Source organism: Thermothelomyces heterothallicus (assembly GCF_042370625.1).
Source record: "Thermothelomyces heterothallicus CBS 202.75 unplaced genomic scaffold P884_scaffold_36, whole genome shotgun sequence".
Classification (NCBI taxonomy): domain Eukaryota; kingdom Fungi; phylum Ascomycota; class Sordariomycetes; order Sordariales; family Chaetomiaceae; genus Thermothelomyces; species Thermothelomyces heterothallicus.
The window spans coordinates 103,329-114,886 of NW_027192597.1; the positions used below are offsets into that span (position 1 = coordinate 103,329).

General features: G+C 54.0%; 4 protein-coding genes across 4 annotated transcripts; 2 read left to right on the top strand and 2 right to left on the bottom strand.

Moving 5' to 3' along the window:
- Positions 1–285: 285 nt before the first annotated feature.
- Positions 286–2,245, bottom strand: P884DRAFT_332675 (uncharacterized protein; the record flags this gene model as incomplete). Its single annotated transcript, XM_069445803.1, has 2 exons — positions 286–1,149; positions 1,962–2,245. 2 exons carry the CDS (start codon positions 2,243–2,245, stop codon positions 549–551), a joined length of 885 nt encoding a protein of 294 aa, XP_069293754.1. The 3' UTR covers positions 286–548.
- Positions 2,246–3,112: 867 nt separating this feature from the next.
- Positions 3,113–4,380, top strand: P884DRAFT_303312 (lactate/malate dehydrogenase; the record flags this gene model as incomplete). The annotated part of the gene is made up of 3 exons (XM_069445016.1): positions 3,113–3,383; positions 3,549–3,778; positions 3,931–4,380. The coding sequence occupies 3 exons, from the start codon at positions 3,113–3,115 to the stop codon at positions 4,378–4,380; spliced, it is 951 nt and encodes a 316-aa protein (XP_069293755.1).
- Positions 4,381–4,858: 478 nt separating this feature from the next.
- On the bottom strand, positions 4,859–7,498 carry P884DRAFT_303313 (uncharacterized protein; the record flags this gene model as incomplete). Its single annotated transcript, XM_069445017.1, has 1 exon — positions 4,859–7,498. The coding sequence occupies one exon, from the start codon at positions 7,496–7,498 to the stop codon at positions 4,859–4,861; it is 2,640 nt and encodes an 879-aa protein (XP_069293756.1).
- Positions 7,499–8,661: 1,163 nt separating this feature from the next.
- On the top strand, positions 8,662–9,153 carry P884DRAFT_251536 (uncharacterized protein). The gene is made up of 2 exons (XM_069440694.1): positions 8,662–8,707; positions 8,754–9,153. The coding sequence occupies exon 2, from the start codon at positions 8,876–8,878 to the stop codon at positions 9,065–9,067; it is 192 nt and encodes a 63-aa protein (XP_069293757.1). The 5' UTR covers positions 8,662–8,707; positions 8,754–8,875; the 3' UTR covers positions 9,068–9,153.
- Positions 9,154–11,558: the final 2,405 nt, after the last annotated feature.

The following is an 11,558-nucleotide window of genomic DNA, read 5'->3' on the forward strand; positions in this document are numbered from 1 at the left end:
GCCATTTTGCTGGGGGATAACTGGAAATGGCAAGTACATAGTATGTCAGGCAGCAGCAGGCATCCGAGGTCTCGGTCGCTCCACATCACCCAAGAGGGAAAGTGATGTTGCAAGTCCGCATTGCACAGCCGATGGGTGCCTGACACAGAAGAAAAGTTGACATTTGCTTCACTCGCGTGAAATTTCGGGGTACCTTGGCACCTTCATTGTTTCTCCCGAGGCACCTGTTCTGGATTGTTGGTTCTAACAACCCCTCTATTCTTGCGCTCCGCTGCCACGGTACCTGTGCCAAGCCGACATCTCACCTAATAACATTGCCATCTCCTCGTCTGGTTGCACACACTTCTAGGAGGATGTCTTCATGCCCTCGCCAACACGCCTCGGAATATGAATAGGACACAGATACCTCTCCAGAAGCCTGGGGAGGCAGTCCGAGACCGGGTTTCCACTTCTTCAATGCTACCAATTCGGTTAAACGAGCCCGTCGGCCGACAGGACCAAAAACTGAAACTCCGACGGGACTCGCACCGAATAATTAGCTGTCGAACTCAGCCGAGAGAGGATGACGTCGCAGAGCTGGCAACAGAGGACAGGACGTGGGCGAGCAACGGGGCCGGCGACAGCGACGACAGCAACGACGACGTCTCGGTGGCCGCCAACTCGGCAGAGTAACTCGTATTAGTGCCCGGATCTGTGACGAGGGCGGCGGCGGTGGCTGAAGGCTCCGTTGTTGTTGCACCAAGCTCGGGCCCGTTCTCGGTCGCCGTGAACACCGTGACACTCACCGTCAGCAGGACCACCGTGGCATCCCAGTCAGCAGGCGAGGAAGAGGAGGTCGAGGAGGACGAAGCCGGCGTCGTAGTCGTCGTCGTCGTCGGCCTCCAGGGGCCCGGGCGCTCAAAGACGACGTAGCCGGGCTCCCAGATGTTCATCTTGGAGCCGCCGTGGCCGCCGGAAGAGTCCGCGATGCCCTTGCCCTTGCCCTTGCCATTGTGCTTACCCCAGCGGCGGAGGAGCTGGGAAAAGATGCGGGTCCGAGGGGGGGTCGGACGAAGGGAAGGAGCAGGATTATCGTTTCCAGGAGCGATGGGGGCGGCGGCAACGAGGGAAGCAAGCGCCGCGAGCCCGGCGAGCACGGGGGACAGGACACTGGCGCGCATTTTTTTTGTTTGTTCTTTTTGAGCTCTGGAAAGGCTTGGAAGCTGAGGGATCAGTCAGTGGTTGTGAGATAGATCGGGTGGTTGTGTTGACGAGGCTTGTGAAGTGTGCAGAGACGGGAGGGGGGGATCCCAAGGGTGGTGGGAAGGGTCAAGCTCTAATTAAAGCAAAGTATAATTAAGTTCTTGGTAAACTCTCGAGTCACAAGCCTTTCGCAGGCCTGCTGCGCACCTTACGCATATGAACCCCTTTCCACGATGCACGGTTCGGAAAGGCCGTTTCACATTTCTCTGCAGGGCTCGGAGGAGAAATCTGCGAGCGGTTGAGCAAGCATTCGCCACATCATCTCCCAGCCGGTGCCAGAAAACTTCGTCGTCGCTCGAGCACTAGTCATGCCTCCATGACCACGCTACAGTGGCCTCGACATGCTATCATCCTTAATAGAGTCATTCAGCGCTTGGACAATAGATTTAATTAGTAGTAGCTGAACGTCTGGTCTATTTACATGGTGAAACAACAGGCTCGTGAGAAAGACGGCCAGGTCCAATGAGATGGGTCCTCCCCCCTTTTCGATGGCTTTATATCATCAGGCTGGGAAGCACCAGTCGAGCTGGTTCCAGGGGAGAGTTGCCAACTCGATTTTGTCTGATGACCCGGATTCAGTTCGCGAGGCAACTGGAGACATGCCAGAGCGGGACTTCAGTATGCCCCCCTGATTCTGCCGTGTAACGACGTGCCTAGGCGTGTTTGTGATGAATAGCGGTCATGATTAGATACAAAGGTACCTACCTCAGCTACCTTACCAAGTACTATCACTTTGTTGATCGCCACGCCGCGTGTTGGGGGCGCCCTCGCCGCGACGATGGCCATGATGGTGGCGATCATGATGCAGCCCGCCCTCGCTCCGACTTCTCCTCTCGCGCTGTCGCCCTCTTTCCTCCTCCTCCTCCTCCTCCTCCTCGTCGTCGTTGTTGTCGCTGTCGTCGACGATGCGCGAGACGAGGCTCCTCCGGTGCTCCTCGTGCCACGCGCACAGCGGCTTGCCGCCGAACATCAGGTCGTCATCTTCGACGGCTATAGCGATCATTCTGAGCGGACAAGCCATGTCCATATCTCATCATCGTCTACCGGAGTCGAATCCGTGGTCTAATTAATTAAATGGAGGTTTGAGAGGAGAGGCAGGTTGTTGTATGCGAGAGTGTCGCGTGGCTGTTTTTGCTCTGGGTTTCCGGTTCCGATTGGGTACACAACGTTCATGCATAATGTGAATCGGGGGAGCTGAAGAATGTTGGTGATGAATGGGTTGAGATCGTCAAGTAGGCGATCGGGAACGTTGGGCGCAAATTAATCAAGCTAGGAGTCCGCAAGTGCCGTATTTAACTCATGAACCCCGATTGTTTCGTTGCCCTCCCCCCCCCCCCCCCCTCCCCTCAAGGTCTCTTCAGTTCTAGAACGGACGGGCAATTGATTTTGTCTACCATCGGGTGAATATCAGGTGAGGATTTCTGTCTCGTCTGACGAAAGGCATGGCTGGGGTACCTATAACTCTGGCCGAGGTAGTCTTAGTCGAGGTCGGATTGCGTCAGGGAACTGTAAGCGTCAGGTTCAGATCTCAGAAGGGCAACCGCTGAGGTGTGGAGAACGATTTTGGATAGGGGGCCTCGCTGTCATGGTGAGATCAGTCGGTCATTCGACTGGTCGAGATCGGGAGGGGCGGCGGATGGCTCGGACTGATTCAGCAATCCAGGACAGGCAAACAGCTATGTAAGCTAGCACCTACCTCACCTTACCTATCCCTGTTTCTTTTGGAAAGCAGAGGGGAAAATTGAGGAGTACTGCGCATAATTAATTAGGCCAAGAAACAAAAACGACTTGTCGGAAACAAAGGGACCCTTGAAGCAGGATAATATCGATAACACCTTTAATTTTCCAGACGCCTAAAAAGCCATCATCCATGAGCGGAAACGAGAAGCCGACGTCGCGGATCGCGATCGTGGGGGTGGGCCAGGTGGGCGCGGCGGCGGCGTACGCGCTGATCCTCGAGTCGGTCGCGGGCGAGCTGCTGCTGGTGGACGTCAAAGCAGACTGGCGGGACGGGCAGGTACGCGACCTGGCCGACGTGGCGTACGGCATCGGCAGCGGCACGCGCGTGCGGGCGGCGACGCACCGCGAGGCGGGCCAGTGCGACATTGTGGTCATCACCGCCGGCTCCAAGTGGTCCATCGGTCAGTTTCTGATTGTCAATTTTCTCATTTTTTTTTTTCCTCCCTTTTTTGCGTTCTTCTCGTGTGATATTATGGGAACGAAGATGGGGGGGAATGCATTCAGGCACATGAGGCACATGACTACTTGCTTAGGGGATGCAAAAAGGGGCTCACGCATGAGAATAGGCGAGACGAACGTCCAGCACATGCACCGCAACGTGTCGGTCATGCGCAGCGTGATGCGGGACATGACGCCGTTCCGGTCCGACGCTATCGTGATCGTGGTGTCGAACCCGGTCGACCTGCTCACGTCCATCGCGCAGGAGCTCTCGGGGCTCCCGAGGTTCCAAGTGTTTGGCTCGGGCACCTTTCTGGACTCGGTGCGGCTCCGGGGTCTAGTGGCCGACAGGGCCGGGGTGAGTACTCCTCAATTTTTGTTTTGTTTTAATTTTTTTTTTTTTGCCCCTTCCTTTTCGGTTCTAAAGCAGTCCTTCTTTCACGATTAAATACTTTATTAGTCGTTACCTCGAGGTGAAAGCATCATCCGACTGACAATCTTGTTTTCTAGGTCTCGGCCGATGCCATCCACCTGTCCGTGGTGGGCTTGCACGGCGACTCGCAGGTGGTGGCGTGGTCGACGGCGACGGTCAACGGGGTGCCGCTGGACAGGTTCGTGGCTCCCGTCGTGTCGGGCGTGGAACTCATGCACGCCGACCTCGAGGACGAGTGCAAGTTCCGTTCCGAGCACATCATCCGGGCCAAGGGGGGCACCCCTTTTGGCATCGGCTCGATCATGGCCAGCCTCTGCTCGACCGTCCTCCGGGACAAGGGCGACGTGCGGCCCGTCAGCTACTACCAGCCCGACTATGGCTGCTGCTTTAGCCTGCCCGTGGTTCTGGGGAGGAAGGGCATCATGCGGACGATCGCGATGCCGCTGGACGAGCGTGAGAAGGCCACAGTGTCCCGGTCGGCCCAGAGGCTCAAGGAGACGATTGAGCGACTGCACAAGAACCAGTGAGAGTGCAGAACGGATATATAGGTACAGTATGTACATATTATGTACGGACCGTGCTAGTAAGGTTGGTACTTACTTGAAAAGGGGGGAGGGGGGGAGGTTGAAGTCAGGGGTGTCAGGGGTTAACAACAACAGATTGGCAACACAATGGACTGACTATTGGCAAAACGAGTTATTGGAAATTAATAATAACTAATTAATCAATTGAACTGCTCGTTGAATAGTGAACAAAAAAAAAAGGAAAAGAAAAGAAAAAGCGAAATTCCACCCAGAATATTCGTCATTCATGTACTCCTCTACATGGACTTGATGACGCCCTTCTGTGTACTAATTACTGTAGCTCTGCACCTAAAAACAATCTCGTATCGTGGGTGCATACATAATTACAAGCCACCATCTTTATTGAAATACCCCCGTGATTAATTACCTGATTTCAGACGTAAATAATAAAAAAATTATAAAAAAAACAAAAAAAACATGGCTATCTGCTCACGTCACGCGCCAGGGCGGCCTCGCTCTCGGCGACGTGCTGCTTGACGGCGAGGAAGCTGTCGGGGCTGACCGAGATGGAGTCGATGCCGGCCTGGACGAGGAAGCGGGCAAAGGCCGGGTGGTCGCTCGGGGCCTGGCCGCAGATGCCGACGGTGCGGCCGGCGCGGTGGGCGGCGTCGACGGCGCGGGCGATCATCCAGCGGACGGCCGGGTCGCGCTCGTCGAAGAGGCCGGCGAGGTCGGCCGAGTCGCGGTCGACGCCGAGGGTCAGCTGGGTCAGGTCGTTGGAGCCGACGGAGAAGCCGTCGAAGCGGGCGGCGAAGTCGGCCGCCAGGATGACGTTGGAGGGGATCTCGCACATGACGTACACGCGCAGCCCGTTCTCGCCCCGGACCAGGCCGTTCTCGGCCATGACGGCCAGCACCCGGTCGGCCTCGTCCGGGGTGCGGCAGAAGGGGATCATGACGGCGGCGTTGGCGAAGCCGACGCGCTCGCGCAGGCGCTTGACCGCGCGGCACTCGAGCGCGAAGCCTTCGCGGTAGCGGGGCGAGTAGTAGCGCGACGCGCCCCGGAAGCCCAGCATCGGGTTCTCCTCGGCCGGCTCGAACTCGGCCCCGCCGACCAGGCCGGCGTACTCGTTGGTCTTGAAGTCGCTCATGCGGATGATGGCCGGCCGGGGCCACACGACGGCGCAGAGGGCGGCCAGTCCGTGGGCCAGCCGGTCGACAAAGTAGTCGGGCTTGGTCTTGCCGCCGGTCCCGGTCCCGGTTCCGGTTCCGGTTCCGGTTCCGGTTCCCGGGCGATCATCCCCCCCCTTCTGGCCGTCGTAGCCGGCCGTCAGACGGGCGATCTCCTCGCGGGCCGCCGCGTCCCGGAGCCGGTCGAAGCGGACGAGGGCCATGGGGTGGACGCGGATGGCGTTGGCGATGACAAACTCCATGCGGGCGAGCCCGATGCCGTCGGCGGGGAGGCGCCACCAGCGGTAGGCGGCGGCCGGGTTGGCCAGGTTGAGCATGACGCGGGTGCGGGCGGGCGGCAGGGCGGCCAGGTCGACGGTGCGGGCCGAGATGTCGGCCGTGCCGGCGTAGACGAAGCCCTCGTCGCCCTCGGCGCACGAGACGGTCACGTCCTGGCCCGTGTGCAGCAGGTAGGTGGCGTCTCCCGTGCCGACGACGGCGGGCAGGCCCAGCTCGCGGCTGACGATGGCCGCGTGCGACGTGCGGCCGCCGTGGTCCGTCACGATGGCGGCCGCCCGATTCATGACCGGCACCCAGTCCGGGTCCGTGGCGCCCGTCACCAGCACCGACCCGTCCACGAACCGGTCCATGTCCCGGGCGTGCTCGATCAGACACACCCGCCCGGCCACCGCCGCGCCGCCGATCGAGCGGCCCCGGCACAGCACCGCGCCCTTGTTGCCCACCGAGTAGGTCCGGAGCACGGCCGCCTCCCCCCGGGCCCGCGCCCGCGAGTGCACCGTCTCGGGCCGGGCCTGCACCACGAACAGGGGGCCGCCGGGGCCGTCCTTGGCCCATTCCATGTCCATCGGGCATCCGTAGTGCCGTTCGACGGTGCAGGCCCAGCGCGCCAGCTGCAGGATCTCGTCGTCGCTCAGCACCAGGGCATCCCGTTCCGCCTTGGACGTCGGCACGTTGCGTGTCCGTCTTGCTTCTTCTTCGACTTCTTCTTCTTCTTCTCCTTTTTTCCTCCCCCTTCCCCTTCCCCTTCCCCCTCCCCTTCCCCTTCCTTTCCCTTCCTCTTCTTCCCTGCCGCTGCCGCCGCCGCCGCCGCCGCTATGGCAGATCATCTTGACCGCCTTGTCGCCGCGCTTCTTGTCGATGATGGGCACGAGGCCCGGGTCGTCCAGGAGCGGCTTGAAGACCTGGTACTCGTCCGGGTTGACGGTCCCCTGGACGACGTTCTCGCCCAGCCCCCAGGCGGCGTTGATGAGGACCAGCTTGTCGAAGCCGCTCTCGGTGTCGAGCGAGAACATGACGCCGGCGCCGGCCCCGTCGGACCGCACCATGCGCTGCACCCCGACCGAGAGCGCGATGCCCGACTGGTCGAACCCGCGCGCCCGCCGGTAGCTGATGGCCCGGTCGGTGAAGAGCGAGGCGTAGCACCGCCGGCACGCCCTCAGCACCGCCTCCTCCCCCGTCACGTTCAGGTACGACTCGAGCTGGCCGGCGAAGCTCGCGTCCGGCAAGTCTTCGGCCGTCGCGCTCGACCGCACCGCCACCGACACCCCTTGCTCAGACCCGGACCCGGACCCGGACCCAGAACCAGACCTGGCCGAGAGGTCCCGGTAGGCAGCCCGGACGGCCGCCTCGGCCTCGGCCGGCCACCTCCCGCCGAGGAAGAGAGCGCGCACCGCCCGGCCCGTCTCGGCCAGGCTCGCCTCGCCGCGCTCCCACGCGGCCAGGAGCCGGCCCATCTGGTCCCGGATCCCGTTGGCGTCGACGAAGAGCCAGTACGCCCGCGACGTCGTCGCGAACCCGGGCGGCACGGCGATCCCCTCGGCCGTCAGCGCCCCGATCATCTCGCCCAGCGACGAGTTCTTCCCCCCCACCAGCGCCACGTCCCGGCGCGTCAGCTGCGCCAGGTCTCGGACCAGCTCTCCCTCGGTACCCATGATTCTTCGTTTTTCCTTCGTTTTTACTAATTATGACGATTCAAGTTGATTATTAGGTATGTACATAAGTTTTGCGGTGCAAGCTCCAAGAGATATTAATATGATTTTATATGGTCCACCACCTGAAATCAACCATCATGAGGTAAGGTAGGTAGGAAGGGAACCACTCCTCTGGACGTAATTAAGGTAGACCGACGTCAGAGCATCATCAAGACATCTTCGTTTATCCGTCAGAGCCAGGGGAGAAGAAAAAAAAAGAGGAGTTCGAGATGGCCGAGCCAGCTAAGGCTCGCCATCTCTCTCTCGGCGAGGGGGAGCAGGATCCGAAAACCGTGTCAGCGTCAGCGTGACGCATTCGGCAGCCCAGCCGAGGCCGGAACTGGCCGATTGAATTCGCTCAAAATCGAACGAGTAATCAATTCTTCATGGTGTGGCGTGCCTTTAATCAGGTCAGGCCACATGTGCCCTTCGCTGACAACCGAATTGATTACCTAGGTAGGCAGGTTAGGTTCCCAAATGTCGTGCTCGAGCTCAGGAAGATATTACCAATTAAGGTACCTGAACGGCCTTTGCATCCTCTCCGCATTCTGGATTTGGAGAGGTAACGCCATTTTCGGCGCGCTCCTAATAATAATTAATTACACATAAGCACGTGTCCGTGGGGAACTAAAAGCGGATCGCCGGTCAGGAGACATTTATTATTAGGGCCCAAGCGAAGAGAGAGGAAGGCCCGAGTGCCTTGTGCACGCCCTTGACATTCTTGATCGAACGAATAGGGTAAGAGCAATGAAGCGAGACAAAAATGCAGGAAGAATGAATGAATGAATGAACGAACGAAAGAGGGAGACGAAGAAGGAGAAAAAAGAAGGATTGAAAGGAAAGACAACAAGGATAAGAGAGGAAAATAACAAAATCTACTTAGGTAATTTACACGAGTGTTCACTTGACCACCTTCCTTGCCTGTTGTGTTGTCGTGTCCCCGTTGACTCCGAGAGCTATTACGGAGGTTGGCCACAAAGGTCCAACCCCAGGCATGCCAAGCCCAAGCTGCTGACAACGTGCGAAGTGCATACACAATCTTGTTTATACTGTAATTTCCATTGCAAATTGATCTCCACCTGCACATCTGGGTTTTTCCCTGCCCAACCTTGATGTCAGAGCCCACAAATCTCCCAAATACAGTAGCTGTGATAATTCTGGAGCGTTTTGGTAAGCGGTCTTTCCAAGGTTAATAGACCTACTCTAACTAGCTCAGCACCGACAGAGCCTACTATGCTCAGAGAGTCGTCCGAAGTGCCCGCAGTACCCGAAGTGCCCCCTGGGCACGGCAAACATACCACTATTGTCTAACGAACACAGGCGTTGACCCTCCATAGTATGGGTGTCAAAATGTCCGAAATCGAAGCTAAAACTGGGGTCAAAAGAGAGGCACTGAAGTCTCTTCTTCGCAGGGCCAAGGCACGGGGATATGTACCAGGTGGCCGTATCAAGGACGAACATGTCGCCAACGCGCCAAAGTCTGGGAGGCCGAAGGTTATAACCGAGTCTGTTACCCAAGTCATCGAATAGGTTGTAACCAGAAATAGTACCACAAGACAGTACTCCTGCCAGCAGATTGCTGATACGGTTGCTGATCAGCTTGGTGGAACAGGGCCAAGCCGGGAGACTATTCGGCGATGGCGTTCCATGTATGTGCATACAAGTAATATCTGATTTCGCATTTCGTTTACACATACGTATATCCAGTAATTAGTTGTCGAGGAGTTCTACTTTGGGCATAAGGATATAAAGACTGCTGCGGTTGTAGATATAATTATGAAACAAGAGAAACGGGCCCCTACACAATACACACAATACACAATGTAATTATTCTAAGACAAACATGTGTAGAATCCGTCCTTGTCCATTGACCAATTAAAGGACATAATAGTGTGAATGCTAAATACCTGGCAGTGACAAAATTGGAGGACCATGCGAATGGCAGCAACTCTCACATCTGACGTTCAAGTAGTTAATAATTAGATGCTCTTGAATTCTAGCTGTATTCGGACATATTATGCCATTATGTACATACATACATGTAATTACATATTGCCGAACGCAGTGGGAGCTCCGGGAGTATTAAAAGCAGTCTATAGTGGGTGGCTATACGGAAGGAAAAGAGTACCTTGTTAAACTATCTACAAAGGAGACAAAAAGAGTAGTATTTATAGACAAAGGGACTGGCTAATACGTTGACAACGACGCCTCATACGCTATGGCACGTATGTGGCTAATACGCTTAGAAGCTCTACAGCTTCCGACACACCCCCTAGTTAAACGTGGTAGTCGTTTAACTACGCTTTGTGGTAATACTGTTCCTGGTGTTATATCCTTTATCGCTCTTACCTCGATGGCTCCTTCAGGGGGCCTGCCTTCCGCATTTAGAAGTCTAAAAGAGTCGAGTATAGTGGAGCGATTCCTTTAAAGCTATAGTTCAAATATAGCCTCTATAATAGCTATAGTGATAGGATTAATAGTAGTAATCGTAATAATAATAAGATGACGCCTCCTATACTCGAATCAACTGACGACTTATTGGCTATACCTGTTGTAAACTATATAGCTATTAGTAGGTTAGTTCTTGCTCTTATAACGCCTCGAAAGTATAAGCGTATTAAAGCTTCTACTCTATAAGTGACCTATTGTTCTATTGCTAGTATTATAGCGTTTTAGCGATTCTACGAGTCTGGCGTTTTTAAGTGAATTCGCGTAGTTCGGTTTCCTCTAGTTGATTTGACGATAATAGTGACTCTATTATAATTTCCAAGTGCTCTACTAGTCACGTCAAGATCGTTTAAGCTAATAGAGTATAGTAATATTAAAGCTAGTAAGCTTTATAAGGTACCCTATAGAATATATATATAGTCGGCTCTAGTAGGATGTTCCTTTGGCAAATGTTATAATCATTCTAGCACTAGCTCCTACTATTACTATTATACCTATAGTTACTATAAGTATAAGGATATATACATTGATCGCCTATATATCTAATAGCTCTTGTAATACTTATACTAATTAAAAATAGTCCTACTTCTTACGTTAGATTGGCGAAGGATTTGACAAAGGCTCTACTAGATAGTACCAAGGCTTCTATAAGTCCTTGGATTCTACCCTCTACCCTTGATATATAGGCGAGATAGAAGTGCTAATAGTTATATATAGGATCTTAAGAAGTTATATATAGTTCTTTAGAATGACCTTAAACATGCTAGCGTTTCCTCTAAGCAAGTTAAGGACGATATAGAGGAGTACGAGGTTAATAAGGCTAAGCTTACACGCTTTATGAAGATCGCCTGCTCTGTCTACGATATCTTCTACTAGCTAGGCAAAATCAAGGAGGGTTATAAAGCTCGCGATAGCGTTTCTAATGACGTGTTAGGCGCTATACTATTGTCTAGTAAGGATAAAGGCAAGGGTAAGGCTATTGATCCTGGTAATAGCCAATAGTAGAAGATTATATAGATAGATTTAGGAGTACTAGGCGGAGTACTAGATGGCGTCTTAGGTACTTATATACGTGCCCTGGTTTATTTTCTTAAATTTAACTTATTTACTACCCCCTAGTTATATAAGCCTATGACTAATATCTTAGAGGTTAAGGAGTACTCTCTAGCACTTAAAAGCTTGTTAGCTAAGTCGTTTCGTAAGCCTATCTACTAGTATCTAACTAGTTAGTAGATATATAGCTTTGAACGTTCCTTTTGCCGCTTCCTAGTGTAACTATATATTATAGATATCTATATGCTATAAGTAAGTATTAATACGTTTATTCTTAGCTATTACTAGTCTGATCGTTTGCTAATTGTTGTAATAGATGTTCTAGGGTTCTCCGAGCTTAAGATTAATATCTATAAATAGCCTTTTAAGTGCTATAGCCTCTCTTACTATGAGGGAGAGCGTCAGAAGTTCTGCTTTAGTGCTTGACATTATAATAGTATCCTAGTATAATGCCTTCTATATAATGGGACCACCAAATAGGAAGAAAATATATCTTTATGACGAATACTATATATCTAGA

Excerpts from the sequence above, each read along its gene's own strand:
- P884DRAFT_251536 (XM_069440694.1), top strand. The coding sequence starts at position 8,876 with ATGGGTGTCAAAATGTCCGAAATCGAAGCTAAAACTGGGGTCAAAAGA.